Here is a 21,504-nt window from a genome sequence, read left to right on the forward strand (position 1 = left end):
TGAAATAACTTGATGGCAATTTGAAAAGAGGTGTATTGCACATAATACAGTTCAGATGGAGAGTGGCATGATTCTCCCAGATTGATTTGCAGGGAAATTAGGTGGGACCCATGTGCCCCAGAAGAAGGTACATCGTAGTCTCCTGTGGAAAGAGGGCAGGGGCTTCAGTGATCTTGGAAGATGAGGGGGTGGGTGATAGAAGACTTCAGAACCTGAAGGGGTCCTGATGAAGAAAGTGAAAGTTTCACATGGAGGAAAATGGAGAGAGGGGCGTGGGCATATGTCTCCCTAGAAATGAAGCTTGTGGTGAGTTGCAGAGAGTTGCTTCTCCTCTGAGACCACCTGGGGCCCATGGAGGCATAAAACGAGTGATGAAATGATCCTGGAAAACAGGATGAATTTTTTTTTTAATAGCTCTGACCGTGGCACCAAGAGAAAAACAGGACCACAGCACTAAGTGGTGTTTTAGAGCTTTCTCTTTATGGTGTGAGGAGGCCTTGAAAAGAGGCCACTGTGTGTCACAAGGAAGAGATTTCAGAAAATGAGTGAGTAGCCCAAGGTGGGGAGGGTCAGGGTTCTTGCTCGAAGGGGAGTTGGGTTAAGAGGGTGAGGTGGGTTGGTAAGAGCTTCATCTTTGTCAGGTTGAATTGAAGCTTCCAAAAAAAAAAAAAAAGCATTTAAAGATTTATTTTGTTTGTCTAGTTTTTAATAAGACAGAATGTGTGTCTGGAAATGGGAGAACGGCTAAAGATTCCACAATAAATCTGGATTTTATTTTATTTATTTATTTATTTATATATATATAGTTTTTTATTTATTCATTTATTTGGCTGCATCAAGTCTTAGTTGCAGCATGTGGGATCTAGTTCCCTGACCAGGGATCGAACCTGGACCGCCTGCATTGGGAGCTCAGAGTCTTAACCACTGGGCCAGCAGGGAAGTCCTAAATCTGGATTTTAGTTGGAACAGAGGGTAGGAAACACAGAGATGCCTTTAAATAGGCACGTGGACAGGAGCAGGCAAGGACCATGTGTAGCCCTATATGCTTCTCCCAGATATCACCAGCCCCCCTGCACTCAGGAGTCATCCCATTTCTTAGTCAGCAGATTGTTAGTCTTGTCTTTTGTTCCAAGTTCAGTTTTTCTGATTGGAGCATAGTTTCAGTTCTGTCCTGAATATTTCTGTCCATCTTGATCCACATGTGTGGTTCTCCAACTCCATACAGGGAGCTTCACAAGAGGGTGAAACCAGGTTGACTCACAGGAGCATACCAGTGAACAAGTTAAGACCCAGGGAGGTCATGGCAGAGACCTGGCGTGTCTGCCAGGTGGCATCCAGCCGCGGCTTTCTAGCTCCCTTCTCTCTCCTTTCAGACCACAGAGGCCCAGCTTGCGACAGTGTTAAACTGGTGACGAGAAGTTGAGTACATCTGGAATAAAGGTTTAAAATAAGTGTAAGAAGTAAGAGGTCACGAGTCAAGGTTTTGTTTTCTGCCTTGACATGAACAGCACGAAGCCCACAGTATCTCCCAGGAAGGCGCGGGTGGAGGCGTCTGGTGTGTGACCCCCTTTGCTTCTTTTCTTTTCGTGTGCTGAAGAAATGCTGTTACACTTTTTCAGGTCACACATGTGAAATACTGTCGAGTACAGCTCCTGTGACCCTTAAACCCATACAAGGAAACGTAAAACTCTGCAACAATTTTGAGACTAAGTGACAATCCCTTGAGTGTTAGAGAATTCCAGTAGAAAGTCATTAGCACTGAAATTTGGGACCAGAGTCCATATTTTTCCTTCAACGTTTAGGAAATGATTAACCATGTTTGTTCATTTCCTTTCCTATCAGAGAGGTCAAATAATACTTTAATTATGTGTAGTTATTCATGGTGCTTCTGTGAACTCGTGTAATGCACATGAAACTGACAACATTCATTCATTTACTGGTGAAATGATATGAAATTTAATGTAATTTAAAAGCCATTTGTTCAACTATGAATCAATAGAAACAATAGTTGATATTAGATTCAGAAAGAAAAAAGGAATTTAAGCTCTTCTCCTAGTCTAACAATCTCCAATAAACGATCCTCAGAAATTGGAAAGTAAGGAAGACAGCCCGGAGGTAAAGCTGTCTTCTTAAAAGGGGAAGATTTGGGGTCTGTAGCTAAATACGGAGACAGTCTCCAACAGTGCAACTGTCTCCCGGAGCTCCCTCTAAATCGCAGCTCCGCCAAGCATTGCTCCGTGTTCTTCCCCAGCAGACTCTAAATCTGGCCCTGACTTTCATGGTGACATCGCCCGCTGTCTTCAGAGCAAGGACCAGCAGAGATGCTCTGGCTGGCTGCTGCTGAGATGAACTGAGTCACTGTCCCCAGGGGAGGGGAAGGAGCGAGATACACCCTGCAGACCTCTGAATACTGTTCTTTCCCAGGAACCCATCTACAGGAAAAGGGGGGATAGCTTTCTCAGGAGATCTTAGAGCAGCCCCCAGCAAGATCTGGCCAAGGTAACTTTGGTTGTGCCTGGCGGGATCCTCTCAGAAGACAACCTGATGGCTTGCTGTGGTCCCCTCACTGTATTTTTGAAGACGTTTCTTGACACTTCTTTTTTTATTTCACAACATGATGCCAGCTTTCCGTAAAGTCTCCTAAATATTCCAAGGCTATTCACATATCTCTTCTTTGCTACACACTGATGCTTTTTAACCCTCTGTCTGGCTGTCAATTAAGGTGAAAGATCTGTGGCAGAGTATTATAAAAATAGGACATTTTGAAATCTAGATATTAACTGTGCCACAATTTGTGTTCAATAATTATTCTAGACAGTTTTGTTTAAGAATTGTATTTACTGGCCCTACATAAGTTTAAAAATTGATTGATATTGGAAGAACTCAGAGGTATAATGATTTTAGTATCTAAAAAGAACCTTTAAATTGGTACCTAAAGTAAGTGACTTGTTCACAGTCAACTTAAGGAGTGAAGTGAAGTTAAAGTCACTCAGTTGGGTCAGACTCTGCAACCCCATGGCCTGTAGCCCACTCTGTCCATGGGGTTCTCCGTATCAGAATACTGGAGTGGGTTGCCATTCCCTTCTTCCCAATCCAGGGATCGAACCTGGGTCTCCTGCATTGGCAGGCGGATTCTCTACCATCTGAGCCACCAGGGAAGACTCAGCTTAAATAGTGAATGTCTGAATCTTCTAACAATTATTTTTCTTCCATCTTAATCACAAGGCAGGAAAAACATCAGGGCTATTGTTGTCCAGTCTTGTAAATATGACTTTTGACACACAAAACATTAATTTCAGCATGCAGCAGTCATATCTGAATTCTGTCTTTTGTTTGTTTTTATGCTTTCTCCTTGTTTGGAATTAAAGTCCTCAGAGACTTGTTTTTTTAAAACTTTTAGTTTTTCTTCACAAATACAATTTAAATTAACTCACCAAAGATAAAAGTCTCTTTGCTTACTTGATAGAACATTCATTTAATTATCAAAATGTTTCCAAATGACTACAGATACATCTTCCAGGTACTATCTTGCTTGAAACATCCTTTTCTGTGATAAAAGTACGTGGTGTGAGATCTAGTCTAATTATTCTTCCCTGTCAGTATTCGATAAATATTTAAGGCTAGCTCATCTAGATTGCCTGAATGCAATCTTAAGATTTTTTTTTTTTTAAATCAAACAGAGGAATTTCTGCTACAGATCTTTCTGAATTAAAAGGAACAGAGGCACTAAAAGTGTCAGAGAATTCAACAGTTAAATCATGGCATTTATTGATATATGACCATTAAAATGACCTTGAATTTACTGCAGAATTTTTATGCTTTTCTGTTCTATATTTCTTGTGACTAGCGTTGACTGACTCATGCAGCTGACATCATTCTCCAGGATAGATGTGCCCTTAATCCATTGTCATATTTGAGAGTTTGGTAGTTTAAGGTATTGATTTTTTGTATGTGTGTTATGAAAAAGAGATTTCTTTTATATTTCCTTCAAGCAATCAGAGAGTGGATTTTGAAGAGAAACTTAGAGGAGTTGCTTTTCCATATTTCATTGTCAGACAAAAGTATCTCTTGACAGTTGCCCTTCACAGACCTGAGAGTGGCTGGTGAAGAAGAGTTAAAGTAACGTTGTTTTACTCGGGGCTGCTTTCATATTCTATATATGCTGGTGTTTAGCAGCAGACGTGAAAAACATTTGTGTGACCAGTCCCTGGAAGGCAACATTTGTAACATACTGTTTATCTTCCTTTATAAATTGTTCTTCTTTAACAGTTGCCTTGGGGCACAAACAGAAAATTAGCAAGTACCTATTTTTCTGACATTAGTACTTAGAATTTTTCTTCTAAAAACATATATACTTTCTTAGTGCTTTCCCCTAAATGCAAACTTTTGTGAAACAGAAACACAGATCATCTAACAGTAGACTCATTACCCTAGTGTGTAATGATCTTTTGGTTATTAATTGTGTCTCTTTGTGACCTACAGCTATGACTTCTTAATCTAAGAAGTATTCGCTTCTAAAGAGTCTAGTTTGTCCACGTCATGTCTCCTTCAAAGGAGAAGCTGGATGATTTATTTCCCAACGTTTATCCAGTTCTTCGGGGGAAAACACCTTCAGGCTAAATTTCACTGAGCCTAAACTTCTTTTAATGTGTCTGAGAAATTGCCTCACCTGGTTGTGTGAGGCAACTCCTTGTTCTTTTTTTCCAGAAAATTCCAGATTTAGAAATATTAGAATATGTGTGCGTGCTAAACCGCTGCAGTTGTGTCTGACTCTGTGCGACCCTATGGACTGTAGCCCGCCAGGCTCCTCTATCCATAGGATTCTACAGGCAAGAATATTGGAGTAGGTTGACATTCCCTCCTCCAGGGAATCTTCCCAACACAGAGATCAAACCAGTGTCTCTTAGGTCTCCTGCATTGGCAGGTCGGTTCTTTATGACTAGCGCCACCTAGGAAGTCTATTAGAATATACGCACTAGAAGACAATGGCAACCCACTCCAGTATTCTTGTCTAGAGAATCCCTTGGACAGAGGAGCCTGGTAGGCTACAGTCCATGTGGTCACAAAGAGTCAGACAAGACTGAGCAATTCCACTTTCACTTTTCCCTATGTATAAAATATTAATAGATGAACAACAAGGGCCTACTATATAGCACAGAGAACCATACTCAATATCTTGTAATAATCTATAATGGAAAAGAACCTGAAAAAGTATATATAAATATGGGCTTCCATGGTGGTTCAGACAGTAAAGAATCTGCCTGCAATACAGGAGACCCAGGTTCAATCCCTGGATTGGGAAGATCCCCTGGAGAAGGAAATGTCAACCCACTCCAGTTTTCTTGCCTGAAGAATTCCTTGGGTAGAGAAGCCTGGCAGTCTACTACCCATGGGGTCACAAAGAGTCGGACATGACTGAGCAACTAACACACATATACACATATGTGTGTATAACTGAATCGCCCCAAAATACAGCTGAAACTAACTCAGCATTGTAAATGAACTGTACTTCAATTAAAAATGGTTGAAATGGTTGAAAAAAGAAAAGTTAGAATCAGAGAATGGAAGAGAAGTCAGAGGATATGGAGCCCATCCCCACCTTTATTAATTCACAGCATTGGCTTCCCAGGTAAGGCAGTGGTAAAGAATCTACCTGCCAATGCAGGAGATGAAAGTTTGAAACATATCTATGAAATCATAGCTGGTACTGCCAGTGACTCAATTAACTTTTCAAAATGATTTGATTGGCACACACCTTAGAATATAATCACTCAGTTGTCTCCGACTCTTGCAACCCTATGGACTATATACTGCCAGGCTCCTCTGTCCATGGGATTCTCCAAGTCAGAATACTGGAATGGGTGCCTTGCTTTCCTCCAGGGGATCTTCCTGACCCAGGAATCAAACCCGGATTTCCTGCATTGCAGGCAGACTCTTTACCAACTGAGCTATTAAGGAAACCTTATAATATAATAACACAGAGCAATGTATTAAGTACGCATCTTCCCAGGTTGTGCAGTGGTAAACAATCTGCCTGGCGATGCAGGAGACACAAAGAGACAGGGGCTCGATCCCTGGGTCAGGGAGATCCCCTGGAGGAGGAAATGGCAACCCACTCCAGTATTCTTGCCTGGAGAATTCCACGGATAATGGAGCCTAGTGGGCCACAGTCCACGGGGATCACAGAGAACTGGACACAACTGAGTGAGCACACACACATGGTGGTTGCATCACCAGGATCAGAACCTGAGGGGCGAAATCCATGTGGGTGGAGGTCTCATGATGCAGCTCAGCCAGGGCTGAGTGGTGACTAAGCTTATATCACTTTCCAAGTCTTACTCTTTGGGAAGGAGGCTGCTAACAATTTATGGAACAGATGAGAGAAGCTGAAAACAACTTAATAGACTCGGAGTTTTTCATGGCCAATAGATAAGCTCTGCACATCTCACAAACAAAACCGTGATAGGATATTTTATACCAGTGCTTCTCAAAGCTGGACATCATTATGTTTCCCTGGGTGGTTTCTACCATGTGCTTCGGGAAAGTAGAATGCCACATCATCTGTGCTTTGTTTTGTAACCCCGAAAGACAGATCATAATAAACCGGGAGGAAATATTAACGGTATGAGGTTGGAAAAGCCAGATGTTCATAAAATGACCTTGCCCTTGACTCAGCCTGTGCTCACACCCACCCATCATTAGGGACCTGGTGAGTCACAGGAGCTGGAGGACTGGCTGGCCAGGGGCCCCCAGGGGATCAGAGTAGCTGGCGGTTGATGTGTGTTTGTTTTTCATCTATTCGAGTTTACCCTCATGGTGTTTAATGACGGCTTAAACGATCTTCATTTCCTTTCGATGTGTTTGCTCTTTGCTCAGAATCCAGTAGTAAATGGGTGTTAGAGAAGTTGGGCTTTGCTAAAGTGCTTTTCTTTTCTTTTCTTCTTCTCTTTTTTAATGAGGCTCAACCAGAAACAGTCATTTTTGTTATCTTTTTGTGTCATTGTTTATGTGTTTGCTTGTTTCGAACATCAGGGCATATAGTACTTGAAGGGAGACAAGAAAGGGTCTCCCCAGTATGTCTTAACATAAGGCAAGAAAAGGAAAATCCCAAATCAAATTTTGGTCAACAAATCATTGAGTAATTTCATTTTTCACAATGTTTAAAGCCATTATGAAGATTATGCCATATCAAATAGTAAATCCCCCCTTGAAAGACAGGCACATTGTTTGTAGCAAAGGAAATAAGCCTGCCCTCTGGCAAGAATGATTAGTATTGAGCCAGACACAGCCATAGGCATAGCTCAGGAGTCCCCCACACCTCCGTCTATGCTGACAGCAAGTGATGAATTCTCTGGTCATAGAAAACAGCAAACAAAATGTGTGTTAGATCATGAAAACAGCAATAGTGGTTTTCTCAGTCAATTGCCAATATAGACAGTATTCGGTAATTACCGAGAGATGAAAATGAACGTCTGTCCTTTTCTCACAGGTTCAGGACGCATTTCGATGTCGACTGAGAAACTGTCAGGACCCGATCAATGCTGATTCTTCCAGTTCGTTTCCCAACGGGCATGCGCAGATCATGGTGAGCTGTAGCTTCGCCTGAGCGTTCGTTCATTCAGTCACGGTTTCTCAAGGGAATAAACAAATATTCTTACTAGTGAAATAGTGTCAGAGTTCTCTTCTGAGTTTGACTCTAGTTCAATCACAGACTTGGAGCTTTGATACCAGATGATGGTTGCGTCCGGACTGGTTGGGAGTCCTGGATGTGTTACTGGTAGACTGGTGTGTTGAGTGTGGGGTTTCTGGGCAATACGGGGCAGGGGGGAGTATGTTCATCCTCACACAGAATTAGGGTTAGCAGTGTATCTGTAGGATCATGTTTGTTTATAGATCAAAACATGCTGCACCTGCAGTTCTGGACTGAAACCCAGACCTGCCGTGGTCCCCACCTAGCCTGCCCTTCAGACTCCTCAGAGGAGCTGCACTCCAGACCAAGGAAACCAGGATCCCTAGGGTGGGACCAGGCCTGGGGGGAGACCCATGACAAGGACCACTGCCCTGAAGCAAGAAGGGCAAACATGCTCCCAGCAGAGTGGCCAACCACTGCACATGAGTTCTGACTGCTGTTCGGATAAGGGATCCTTTACACATAACCACTTCCATATATTTTAGAAATGAAGTGAGCTTTAAGCTATGTCATTAACAGCAAGGCTTAATAGAGTTTTCTTCATAATATACCTGATTTATTGTCAATGTGTTTGTATTAAGCAACACAAAAATAGCCTAAATGATACGCTAGTAACTAAAACAGGAGAAAGAGTAATTAATTTCTTTTTAAAAATAAAGAGATGAATACTGATATCTTAAATCTAAATATTGATTAAAACAGGCTAATATAATTTCACCATTAAAAATAAATTAATCATAGTGACAGATTTTATTTTCTTGGGCTGCAAAATCACTGTGGACAATGACTGCAGCCATGCAATTAAAAGATGCTTGCTCCTTGGAAGAAAAGCTATGACATACCTCAACAGTTTATTAAAAAGCAGAGACATTACTTTGTTGACAAAGGTCTTCTAGTCAAATCTATGGTTTTTCCAGTAGTCATGTATGGATGTGAGAGTTGGACCATAAAGAAGGCTGAGTGCCAAAAAATGGATGCTTTAGAATTGTGGTGCTGGAGAAGACTCTTGAGATTCTCTTAGACTTCAAGGAGATCAAGCCAAGTCAATCCTAAAGGAAATCAACCCTGATTATTCATTGGAAGGACCAATGCTGAAGATGAAGGTCCAATATTTTGGCCACCTGATGTGAAGTGTTGTCTCATTGGAAAAGACCCTGATGCTGGGAATGATTAAGGGCAGAAGGAAAAGAGAGTGACAGAGGATGAGATGGTTGGGTGGCATCACTGACTCAATGGACATGAGTTTGAGCAAACTCTGGGAGATAGTGAAGCAGGGAAGCCTGGCATGCTGAAATTTATGGGGTTGCAAAGAGTTGGACACAACTTAGCAACTGAACAGCAACAACTATTTGTTTACAATAAAAGTTTGGAGAAAATATGAGGATGGAACTCAATTCTAGCAGGTTCTGGGCCAGATTAGTGTTGTTTAATCTTCAACTTTAATTCCTAAACCCTAAGTCTTTTGTCAGATTTGCATTAAAAGGGATCATCAGAAAACCCTAGTTTGATTGTTAAGTGTTTGACAAAGCTATATTATAAGATACTACATTATTAACAATATATTCAAAGTGAATTTTTCAAACTGTAAATAACAAGGACATTTATTTGAGTATCTTCACAATATTTCACATTCTAGTATTTTCATTGTGGAATTGAAATTCCTTAATTAATTTAATTAAGGAATTGCCTTAAAATTCTGTCCTTTCATATCTGGTGTTAGAGGACCATAGGTACAATATTGCCTTATTAAAACTGTACAACATATTTCCAACTGATTTTATCCAACATATGGTTGCTAGAAAGTACTCTTGAAAGCAATTTGATTATTCCTTGAGAAACTTCCTTTGCACAAAGTATTAATAATATCCTGGTACTGCCTAGTTAGATATTTGTTTACTTCAGATAATCTGGTCAGTATAAACTTGAGGTCTTCATTAAATGATGATTCTATGTCTTATTATATTTTGTTACAGACAGACTTTGAAAAGGATGTAGACATTGCTTGTCGATCAGGTAAGAATATTTGAATTTTGAAAATGCAATCATTAGATGTTGAAAAATTTTTGTTTTTTTTTTTTGTTTGTTTAAAAGAAAGTGCTGTAGTTTCCACATCATATATTCCTAAAGATGAGCAAATTGAGTCAGCTGGAAGCATTGTAATAGCAAATGTGGGAGAGGAGGAGGGAATGAGAGAGAGAATATGAATGGGGAGTGGGAGGAGGTGAAAATGGTTGACTGGGAGCACAGATCACAGGAAAGCACTGACTTGGAGATAAGCCTTCCATCCATCTCTCACTGGTTGTCGGGTGCAAGGCCAGTCAGGTTGATGTCTCTCTATGCCTCAGGTTCATCATCCATGTTGGAAGGATGAAACACCATTGTGTGTGTGTGTGTGTGTGTGTGTGTATGTGTGTGTGTGTATTATAGCTTTATTGCTGTATTTGCAGAGGGGACCATGAAAGAGCATGCACACGCCCTGCTTAGAGACCTGGATCCTGGTGACCATGTCCCCAGTAGCTGCCCTCCAGCCTGTCAGTTCAGTTCAGTTCCTCAGTTGTGTCCAACTCTTTGCGACCCCATGGACTGCAGCATGCCAGGCCTCCCTATCCATCACCAACTCCAGAGCTTATTCAAACTCATGTCCATTGAGTCAGTGATACCATCCAACCATCTCATCCTCTGTCGCCCCCTTCTCCTCCTGCCCTCAATCTTTCCCAGCATCAAGGTCCTTTCCAGTGAGTCAGTTCTTTGCATCAGGTGGCCAAAGTATTGGAGTTTCAGCTTCAACATCAGTTCTTCCAATGAACATTCAGGACTGGTTTCCTTTAGGATGGACTGGTTGGATCTCCTTGCTGTCCAAGGGACTCTCAAGAGTCTTCTCCAACACCACAGTTCAAAAGCATCAATTCTTCGCCACTCAGCTTTCTTTATAGTCCAACTCGCACATCCATACATGACCACTGGAAAAACTGTAGCTTTGACTAGACAGACCTTTGTTTGCAAAGTAATGTCTCTGCTTTTTAACATGTTGTCTAGGTTGGTCATAACTTTCCTTCCAAGGAACAAGTGTCTTTTAATTTCATGGCTGCAGTCACCATCTGCAGTGATTTTGGAGCCCAAGTAAATAAAGTCAGCCACTGTTTCCACTGTTTCCCCATCTATCTGCCATGAAGTGATGGGACCAGATGCCATGATCTTAGTTTTCTGAATGTTGAGCTTTAAGCCAACTTTTTCACTCTTCTCTTTTACTTTCAGCAAGAGGCTCTTTAATTCTTCTTTACTTTCTGCCATAAGGGTGGCATCATCTGCATATCTGAGGTTATTGATATTTTTCCCGGCAATCTTGATTCCAGCTTGTGCTTCATCCAGCCCATCATTTCTCATGATATACTCTGCATATAAGTTAAATAAGCAGGGTGACAATATACAGCCTGTGGACACCACCAAAAGCCAAAAGCAGATGAATAATGCTTCTTTATACTGGGAAAAAATATACTTTCTTTTATTTTTCATTCATTGGTTCTAATGGCACCTTTGAGAAAAAGAGTGAATATCCACCTAACCTTTATCCAGATATTTGCTATCAGCATCCTCCCAGGCAGATATAGTGCCCCCTGGTGTCAGTCATTTAAAACTATGGTACCCAAATTTTAAGTATGGTGCCCATTTTAGCCAGCATTTATTACAGTTAGCTCTTTTCCTTATATTAATGTTGTGTACATTCACATCTGATTTTCATAGCAGCTGGTAAAATACTAATGTCAACTGCTTATCATTTAAAATCCCCAAGACTTTTTGTAGTAGCTGTCAGGGACTTCCCAGTCTATGATTATGTAAGGCTTCTACTTTTTTTCTTTTTCCCTTAAAGGAAAACTAGCCTTTGCATTTATCTCTATTTGCTAGTTATAAGTTACCATTCTATCCATTTGAAATTGTTTGGCCATTGAAACTTTGATAAGAATGCCATCTAAATAAGTCTTCTTCCAAACTTTACAAATAAAGGAATGATACTCATGTTGTTCTCTTTTGTTAAAACATGCATTTCCCCAGATTCATTGCATCCAGAGATTTAGTATTCTTAATATTAGGCCAGTACCATTATTTTATTAGAAAAAGAAATCTTTTCATGTTTTCACTTTCGGTCTGTGCCCTTTTTTAGCTAAGCTTATCAAGAACTCGCTCTTGTGTTTTTCTGAAGATTTCCTTCCACATTGTATATTCAGTGTCAAAGCCTCAATTTCTGGTCTCTGAGTAATCGTTCTCCAAGTTTTTTTGAAATTTGCTTTCCCAAAGAGTGGTGCATATATCTGATTATGCAAAATATTCAAGTGCTTTTTGCTGTGTTTTGGTTTTGTTTGCATTTTGCCTTTCATACTTGATTTATTTCTCTCAAAAGTCTCATCACTTCAACGTCGTGTCTGTATGTGTAGGTGGTGTCAATTTGTTTATGTTGTGTATTCAAAATTTGGATATCTACATTTTGAGCATGTCAAAGAAATAGCTACATTTCTCATATAGAGTCAACACTACTTCATAGGAAGAATTGTATTTCCCCAAATATTTGATATACAAATTTTTAGCAAAGATGGTTGTATCACTGATAAAAATGTGCTACTCTAACTACAAATTATACTATATTTATACAAACTAAATGTATGTTATACAAATCCAGATTGAAATTGAAAGTGTTAGTCGCTCGGTTGTGTCCAACTCTTTGTGACCCCATGGAGTGTAGCCCACCTGGCTCCTCTGTCCCTGGGATTTCCTAGGTGAGACTTCTGGAGTGGAGTGCCGTTTCCTTTTCCAGGAGAGCTTCCCGACCCAGGGATTGAACCTGGGTATCCTTGACTGCAGGCAGATTCTTTACTGTCTGAACTACCAGGGAAATGCAGATTATGAAATCAATATTCAGTACCAAGATTTACTTTGTAGTTTATGGTGTACTCACAAAAGTAAAAAATTATCTATATGTACTTAATAAAATATAATAGGTCCCCATAGCTAGCCTTTAAATTATATTGCTATAAATTTTGGATTAATATTTGATTACAGTTAAAAATTTAAAATATTCTTGCCAGAATTTGGAATTATTTTAAGGGCTTCTTTTTGGAATATTACTAAATCCATTAATTTAGCATACTTTATCTCTGAATATTTTTATGTAAATTGCTCCTGACAATCTCAATTCATGACCTATACATTACATTAAGACGTTTGGAAATAATTTTTTAAATGGAATTATTCTAATTCTTAAATAGAATAGATAAATATAAAAAGTCACACCAAATTGTAGATTAATAAAAATATGTGATGTAGATTTAACATCTTTGTTTGTTTTGTTTTTTGCTTTTCTTCTGCTCTTTTAAAGAAACTTTTATTGGACTATAATTGAATAACATCTTTAATATATAAAAAGAAAGAGAAACCTAGTGCAAAATTAAATACAATAACTCTAAGATAAGCGATATTACATGAATGATACCTGTCTTGAAATAATTTGAAAGCTTCTCTTCTTTGTAATAGGGAAAGACATTCAGAATTTTCTATTTTCAACCCTTGCTTTAATGTATAATAATTAGGATGCTATTTGAAAATTTGATAATGATGGGTAACCCTGAATATATCTGAGACTTTTCAGGAGGAGATAATAAACCAAATACTTTAGTTATCTATGCCTAATGAAACAGTCAGTGAAAATGGCTCCGCCTATTGATAAGGCAGCACTGGGAGCCCATGTTGAACCAGTATGCACGCAGTACTGGTCTGTCTGTTTTCAACACGACCATCACCAAGAATATTTCTTCAGAATTTCATTCTCTTAGACCTTGAAACTGACAGCTATTCACAACTAAGCAGACGTCAAGTCATTCTGCCTCCATTACACATAAAATATGGCTTCCTTCTTTATAGAGAGGCAGAAAAGAGAAACAACTAAAATATATTTTAATAAATAATTCTGAACTATTCTGGTGATGGTTTTTTCTTTGATGTGGTTTTATGTTTTCATTTTGTTCTCTTTCTTACTACAAGGTATCATGCATTTTTAACTTTTCTAAGTCATTATTTCACAGGCTTAAAATGGAAGTTTTAGAGGCATATACAGTTTTTTCTGCTCAAAGTCAGTTGGCACTTTTAATACCCCCTCATGGGCACTCGAGCATATGGATGGATTGATCTTGTAAAAAGAAAAGGCCTTGCTTTTCCTACATGGGACTGAAAATGATAAATACATTTGAACCCTGTATCTACTTGACTATATGAACTTCATAGATAAATACTCCTTAGTTTTCAACATGCATAAAGTTTGAAGGTATTTCTGACACAGTGGGATGAAATTCTCATTGATTACCTCTTTCAAGAAGTATTTTAATGAGTAGAACTTGTAGAATACTTCAGAGGGGAACCCTTTAAGAAAAAGTCAAACTCTTGTGAACATATCCATAATTTTATAAAGCCCTTTGCAGTTCACTGACAGAGAAAATTTCTCAGGGAACCTTCCTTTCCTGTGAAATTAAGGCAGAGTTACTTAAGGTAGGGCACTGAGATTTTTGAAAATCTGTTTACCAGTTTTCAGATAGCTTTAGCCACCTGATATCAATCATATCAGAATCAGAGCATATCAGAATCAATATAGAAAGATTCAGTAATCTGGACCGGGTACAAAAAATAGAAATGTAATTTTTGATAATTTTTATTTTATTAAGGAAAATGTTTAGTAAAATGAGGAACAACAGAATATAATAATAAATGATAAGCATGCATTAACTTTCTTTTTTTGCTTTTATGTTCTGATTCACAGTTCTTCATAAGGATATTGGTCCCTGCAGAGCAGCAACGATAACAGGCACCCTCTCTAGGATTTCTCTGAATGATGATGAAGAAGAAAAAGGAACAAACACTGAAGCACTTAGCTATTCAACCTTGCCTGGAAACGTCATTTCCAAAGTCATTATTCAGCAGCCCACAGGTCTACACATGCCCATGGGTATGAATGAGCTGGGCAACCAATGTTTAAAAAAAGAGAACAGTGAGTTGCGGAGAACTGTGTACTTATGTACAGATGATAATTTGAGAGGGGCGGATATGGACATAGTGCATCCTCAAGAGAGAATGATGGAGAGTGACTATATTGTGATGCCCAGAAGTTCTGTAAATACCCAGCCATCAATGAAAGAAGAAAGCAAAATGAATATCGGCATGGAAACCCTGCCCCACGAAAGGCTACTGCACTACAAAGTGAATCCTGAATTCAACATGAATCCTCCTGTCATGGACCAGTTCAATATGAACTTAGAGCAACATCTCGCACCCCAGGAACATATGCAGAATTTGCCCTTTGAGCCTCGCACAGCTGTGAAGAACTTCATGGCCTCTGAGTTGGACGAAAATGCAGGATTATCAAGAAGTGAAACTGGATCAACGATATCGATGAGTTCTTTAGAAGTAAGCAATGGACCAAGTCTTCCCTTAATATTTGAAAGACAGATAGACTGATAGACAGTCTGACTGATATATAGATTCCTAGACTGATAGATAAATAAGTAGACAGGTCAATAAATAGATTGATAGATCAATGGAGAGACTGGTAGATAGACTGATTGATAGGTGATAGATAGATAGATATAGATAGATAAACTGATTCATGGGGCACTGAATTGGGGAGAAGTGCAGTGCCCTTAGCTTTAGCTTTTGCGCTTTTTTGTTGGTATGTTGGGATTAAAATTCTGTTTTCTTCCAGTAGAGCATCAGAATCCCCTTTCTCAAGACTACATTTTTTTTTAAAGAAACCTTCTTTATTTTAAAAAGATACTTATATGTAATAATTTTGTCATAATGGGAACCAATAAGAGCTTTCCTGAACAAACAGAAGATCCTCCTGACATTTCTTGGGTACCAGAGGTTTTTGATGGTTGAAGTAGTTTCTGGATGACCTTACAGACTTTAGCCAAGGTCTGGACTTTTTGTGTGAGGGCAGCTCTTGAAATAACAAAATTGGAATGTCTCAATGAGGTCTACCATTACACTGATTATAAATGTATGATTACCATTGATTGATATCTTTCAGGATAAGTATTTTGCTTTTAGCTCTTGCAGAATTATGACCACTAAATGTTTTGGTCTTAAATTGTGAACTCTTGGGAGGCATATAAATTGAGCAGGCCAAGAGTCAGGACTCTGAGGTCCAAACACATGACTTTTGCAATAAAGTAAGCTCCCCTTAGCTTCTTTCTTAGCCACAAAGTGATGCAAAGAGTAGTCAACAGGTATCAATATCACTCATATTTTATAACAATTAATCAAGTAAAATCTAAGTCAAATAAGACAAGTCATGTATAATAGTCTTTGATAGACACCCTGTTACTGTTTTGTATGTAACTTTTATATTCTTTACCTTGAAATTTTTCTATAAACCCACTATTGATATGGGCTTCCCTGGTGGCTCAGTGGTAAAGAATACACCTGCAATGCAGGAGACACGAGTTCAATCCCTGGGTCAGGAAGATCCCCGGGAGAAGGAAATGGCAACCCACTCCAGTATTCTTGCCTGGGAAATACCACGAACAGAGCAGCCTAGCGGGCTGTAGTCCACAGTGTCACAATAGAGTTGGTTATGACTTAATAACTAAACAACAACAGCAACACTACTGATATATTGCATATGTTCAGTATCCAGTGCAATACATGCATTATTTTATATGCATTTCTAATTGTCTTAACATAACATATTATTTCACAATACACTATAATTGGTTGCCTGCTCTTTCTATCAGATGTTTGCTGATAATCTTAGGTTCTAGTGTTCAAAAGTGCCCAAAGCAAATTACCCCTCCCTTCTCCCCACAAAGCTGTGCCTTGTACTATGTCAAGATGAAGAGAGATCCTGAAAGTTTATATAACTTGCTGTGTGGTATAATTTTGAGGTTCTTCCCAACTGGGTTGAGGAAATTCTAAGACCAAAATAGGCATGCAGAAGAGATCTAGGATAAATCCCTGAATTCTAAATCAGTGTTAAACAAAATACAGTTTCTGAGGAAAATCATTCCTTGGAACCAAAGGCATAGGGGCAGTGAGTCCAAGTTCAGTCCTGAGTGGCTAGAGCTCCCTCAAGACAAAAACATTCCATCATTCTGAATTAGCAGAATAGCTACTGTGTCTAACTTGCACATATGTGACAGTAGCAGGTCTATTACAATATTGACCACGTAAACACAAACTACATAACATTTATTGAAAGTCACAAAAGTTTCTAAAAGAATTTCAGTGATTATGAATATAACAGCATAACACCATAAATAATCATAATGACCATATGAGGTTTTTCTATATAGAATGACTCTCTAAAATGTGCTAGAGGGGTTAGAATGGAAACATTATAATATTTTGCTTGTTCTAAAAATGTTTTAGTCTAAAAGCCTAAACACCTCTCTGGGTTTGATATTGTACAGATTGTGTGTGCTTGAACAATAGACTGGATTTCCAAGTGCTGCTTTGTTCCATGGTAATTTTTCCAAATCTCTGTATTAAATATAAGCATCATATATAAGCATGATTCAGCCAAAAGATCTGCATTTAAATAACTTAGGAATCACAAGGCTCACATCTTGAAAAGGAAGAAAATTCAGGATTCAGAATGAAAATTCAGTTTTTCATTTTCATTCTTTCAAAGAGTTTAATAGTCAGTAATTGCTTAGGGTGACCATTTTAGGAGGCAGCTGAATATATAGATGTGGGAATGAATAATAAAATTAGCATTTATATAGCACCTTTCATTAGCTGATCATCAAAGCACCTTAAAATATGAATTAATTAATCTTCACAACAGCTCTGTACAATGGATAAGTTGTTCTAATCCTTGAAGTAAAGTCATTCGTTCAAGGTTACCTTGCAAGTGCAGAGAGAATCTAGGACCTGAATCTTTCTGTCCTGACCAGTTTTACAGACTCAAAGAGACAGTCGTGTGCCTGAATGATAGCATGAGTCACTTCATAAAGTGCACATAACCCTGGTCAGACCCTTGGTCTTATGGAATAATGACACGGAATGGATGAAGCGTAGATGTGTACGCTTGGGAACAGGACTGCGGCCATGAAGGTCCAGCCGGTGTGACGTCTTGTGTGGGCAGAGTGAGTGGCTAACTGCCACACTGTCTGTGGCCAGCCGGCAGGGAAGATGATACTCCGACGCTGGAGGAGAAGCAGAAGGCTGCCTAGAGCATCAGCAGGGAGCCAGGCGGCGTCCTGAGACTCGGAAGGGCGCGTGAAGAAGGACGCGAGCGGCCGCCCGCTGACGTGAGGCCACGGCGCGGGCTGAGGCCTCCACGGCGCAGGCTGAGGCCTCCCGGAGTGAGAAGGGCGGGCCCAGCGCAGGCGCCTCTGGCCTGGGAAGCCGGGGCAGCGGAGGACAGCCAGATGCCGCCCGAGCTTCGCAAGGGTGTCAGGAAAAGAGGCTCGCAGCGATTCAGAAAGTCGCCTCCAGAGGAGTGGGTGTTCGCAATTCGCCGAGGTGGGAAGTGGTAGGGGGAAGAAAGAGAAGAGGGTGAAAGCTGCCCCTGCTGCACAGAATACAGTGTTGCTGAGGAAAAGTGGAGGCGAGGAACAGCAAGAAACGAGAGAAAACAAAGCCAAAGAGTGGGTGGAAGTGTTTATTCAAGTAAGCAGGAGGCAGCAAAGTGAGAGGGCGGCTCCCCGACCCCGAGGCAGTGCCCGCAGAACAGGCTCCGACGTCCAGGGAGCCTGTGCCGCTAACCCCCAATTATTCCGTGTAGAAAGTTTCATAAATGCATCAAGTTGTGTTTTTTGGCATAAAAGCATACCCAATTTCTCTCCCCTCTTAATAACTCTCCGGTTTCTTTCTTTCACGAAATATGTTAGCTGCCATTTTGCAAACTGTATCCATTCCCAGAACGGACTTGTTAAGCAATTCTGAAAAGGTTTAGATTTCCACAATTACGGATTCATTGCAATATGCCCATGGTAGAATTTCTCGTGATGCCTTCAGCCCTGGATATCATCTAGTTGTTTTCCTTAAAGCTAAGAACGATGACGTTGTCATTAGGATTTAAGTCCTTCCCTTTCAGTTAAGGAACAAAATGTGTGGAGTGCATGGCGTGTATATAGACAACTGCAGGGCGCTGTGAAGCAAACGAGGGAAAAGTAGGCATCTGTATTCTCAAGCCACTGAGGACTGTGAGATATCGTTTAAACCTTGGCTTTCCATTTATTTTTTTAATGAATTATAGCTATATCAGTGTAAGAAGATAGGTCAGTATTTGTTTGGACTCATGGCCACACTGGTCTTTACTCTGTGGCTGGTAGCTGGTATATCTAAATAGGACACATTTCCTCACTCAAAAGTCTTCTCAACTTGGGTGTGGCTCCAGAGTCCATCTTTTCCCTGTCCCCCTGGGTCTCTTGGGGGTTGATGCAAGCTCTGGCTAGGTGAGAGGACTGGCCGGGAGGAAACACTGTGAGACCGGAGGCTGGTTAGAAGAGGGAAGCCAAGGGGTTTCTCCTCCTCGCTCTGCTTTGGGCAGCACCTTGTGTCTTTCTGCAGGTCCGTGGTGCCTCCAGCCTTGGCTGGATGCCTCAGCCCCCGGGCTCAGGTCGCTGGGCCATCTCCCTTGTCCGACCCTGTGGGAGGGGTGCACTAGCTTCTTCTGTGAATCCCTAGGTTCCCCTGTGGCTCCTCCATCACTTGAATTCCTGTGAAACACTTTGCTCCAGTGTAAGCACATCAAGTGGTTTCTCTTATTCTCCTGACATATCTGGCCTTAGCTTTTCTCGTAACCAAACAGAATTAGATAGTCAATCGCACAATTGCTGTTTTAAACAAAGTTTAGCTGCTCTAGGTTTTCTGAGTATTCAGGTATAAATTTAACGATGTATCTCAAAACATGCTCAGCCAAATCTCTCTCAGTTTATAAGTGCATAAAAAGGGACAGCATTCTTTGCTAACTTTTTATATGCCAATTTTCCTCTGGACATGATTTCTGGACATCTCAATGTAATGGTTTTGAAAGGTAAAACATTTTAGCTAAAATGGCACATCACAGGTGCCTCCCTTACGACTGCGGTGAACATCAAATTGGATAATGTATGTGAAAAATCCTTTGAAAATTGTAAGGAGCACTTCAGATGTAAGGTTGTGTGATTATTATTTGATTACCATTATACCTTGAATATTGCTGCAGAAACTTGATTGCTGTAATTAAGTCAATATTCAGGATATTAGACAAAATATTATGGCCATGCTTGGGAACTAGAGACTCCATCACTAATAGAAACAATTATAGAACTGATCATTGGGCAGAAGCATCTTTTTCTTATTTAAATTTTTTTCCCTCATGTAGCTGTGGTAAAAGAAAGCCTTTTCCTTCTTCAGTGTTTTGTTTTTGCTGCTGGGTTAGGGGATTTTGTCTTTTATGCAGGCAAGCAAAATTAGCTCTAATAAGTCATTTTTCAAAATGAATGATTCTCAAGTTTCATTTACACAGATATTTTGAATGGATATGCCATCAAAGCTTTCTCACTTCAGTGAATTCATTGCTCAGTCCGTAATGGAAACTTTTAATGGCAGTCACAATGGCATTTATTAGTCCATGGAATTTATTCCTCACTGTGAATCTTCTAGTATCTTGTCCAGCTTAATCTGCAAAGACACAGACAATGAAGTATTCCCTTTGAGAAAGTATTTATCATTCTACAAGACTTCGCTATGCAGAGACATCTCTGTGCACATCCTATTCCCCTGAGTAGCCCCATCCTGGTGGGCATTTCCTTACTCAGAATTCATCCTAGAGAAGGCCTCCTTCTGTTAGTTATAGGCCCGCATTCCTCTTAATGGTCTTCATCCACTTTGCTGCCAGTTGACCTATTCAAAATGGTTTTCTTTGTGTATATAGTCCACCTGTTTATACAAATTCTCCTGGAGTCTTCCTGAGAAAGATAAAACTGAAAAAACAAGTCACATTCTTTTGAATTTGTTTGGCTTCCATAGTGTAGCTCCTTCAGTCTTTCATCAATAACTTTGTGAATGTCTACTACTGTGCCAGGCTCTAGGCTAAGGTGCTTGGGATATAAGAGTGGTCAAAACAGATGTGGATCATGCCCCTTTGGTGAATAATCCCCATGGAAGCGATAGAAGGTGAACTGTTAACAAATGAATAATCTGAAAATGTGCTGTGCTAGGGAATAACCGTGGAATGTGAGAGAGAGAGGCTTCTTTAGATGAGGAGACCTGAGAAGACTTCCAAACCTCCATAGAATGAAAAGTGAAGTTAAGAAGGAACATGGTTTGTGAGGTGCTAAGGGATCAGGTGATGTTTCAAGAAAAAGAAACTGCAAGTGAAGAGGCCCTGAGGTAGGAAAGAGCTTGGAATGTTCTCATAGGGTTAGAAGACTTGTGAAGTGAGGGGCAAGCTTCTTATGGAGTTGGAGTAGGAAGAAGAGACCAGACTTTTTAGAGCCTTGTAAAAGAAGAGAAGCAAATGAGACAGATAAGCATTTGTCACGGTCATTTCTCCATCCATTCATCCATCACTTTGATAGTGTGGAAGAGAGAGGATTAGGATCCAGTGGTACTGGGAGAAGGTGTAGAACAGAAAACTGGAGGACAGTTAGGAGACCACCAAGACCATCCAGATGAGAGATAAGGATGTCTTTAACTAAGGAGGAGAAGCAGAGCTGGAGAAGATTGGGCAGATCGAGATGTGTTTTGAACACAGAACAGATGGCACTGCTGGTGGATTTGATGTGCAGGATGAGAAGTAAGAAGGGCTGAAGAGTGATGCCAAAGAGTCTCATTCAACAAAATAG

At 40.1% G+C, this 21,504-nt stretch overlaps 1 protein-coding gene across 2 annotated transcripts in view; it reads left to right on the plus strand.

Moving 5' to 3' along the window:
* The window catches only part of ADGRB3 (adhesion G protein-coupled receptor B3), an 851,399-nt gene that overhangs the window by 808,147 nt on the left and 21,748 nt on the right, over positions 1 to 21,504 (plus strand). For both annotated transcript variants that reach the window (XM_043439524.1, XM_043439523.1), the window contains 3 exons: positions 7,490 to 7,585; positions 9,664 to 9,703; positions 14,490 to 15,133. In XM_043439524.1, the coding sequence (XP_043295459.1) occupies positions 7,490 to 7,585; positions 9,664 to 9,703; positions 14,490 to 15,133 (780 nt within the window). The remainder of the gene's footprint in view (positions 1 to 7,489; positions 7,586 to 9,663; positions 9,704 to 14,489; positions 15,134 to 21,504) is intronic.

Source organism: Cervus canadensis, chromosome 20 (genome assembly GCF_019320065.1).
Source record: "Cervus canadensis isolate Bull #8, Minnesota chromosome 20, ASM1932006v1, whole genome shotgun sequence".
NCBI lineage: Eukaryota > Metazoa > Chordata > Mammalia > Artiodactyla > Cervidae > Cervus > Cervus canadensis.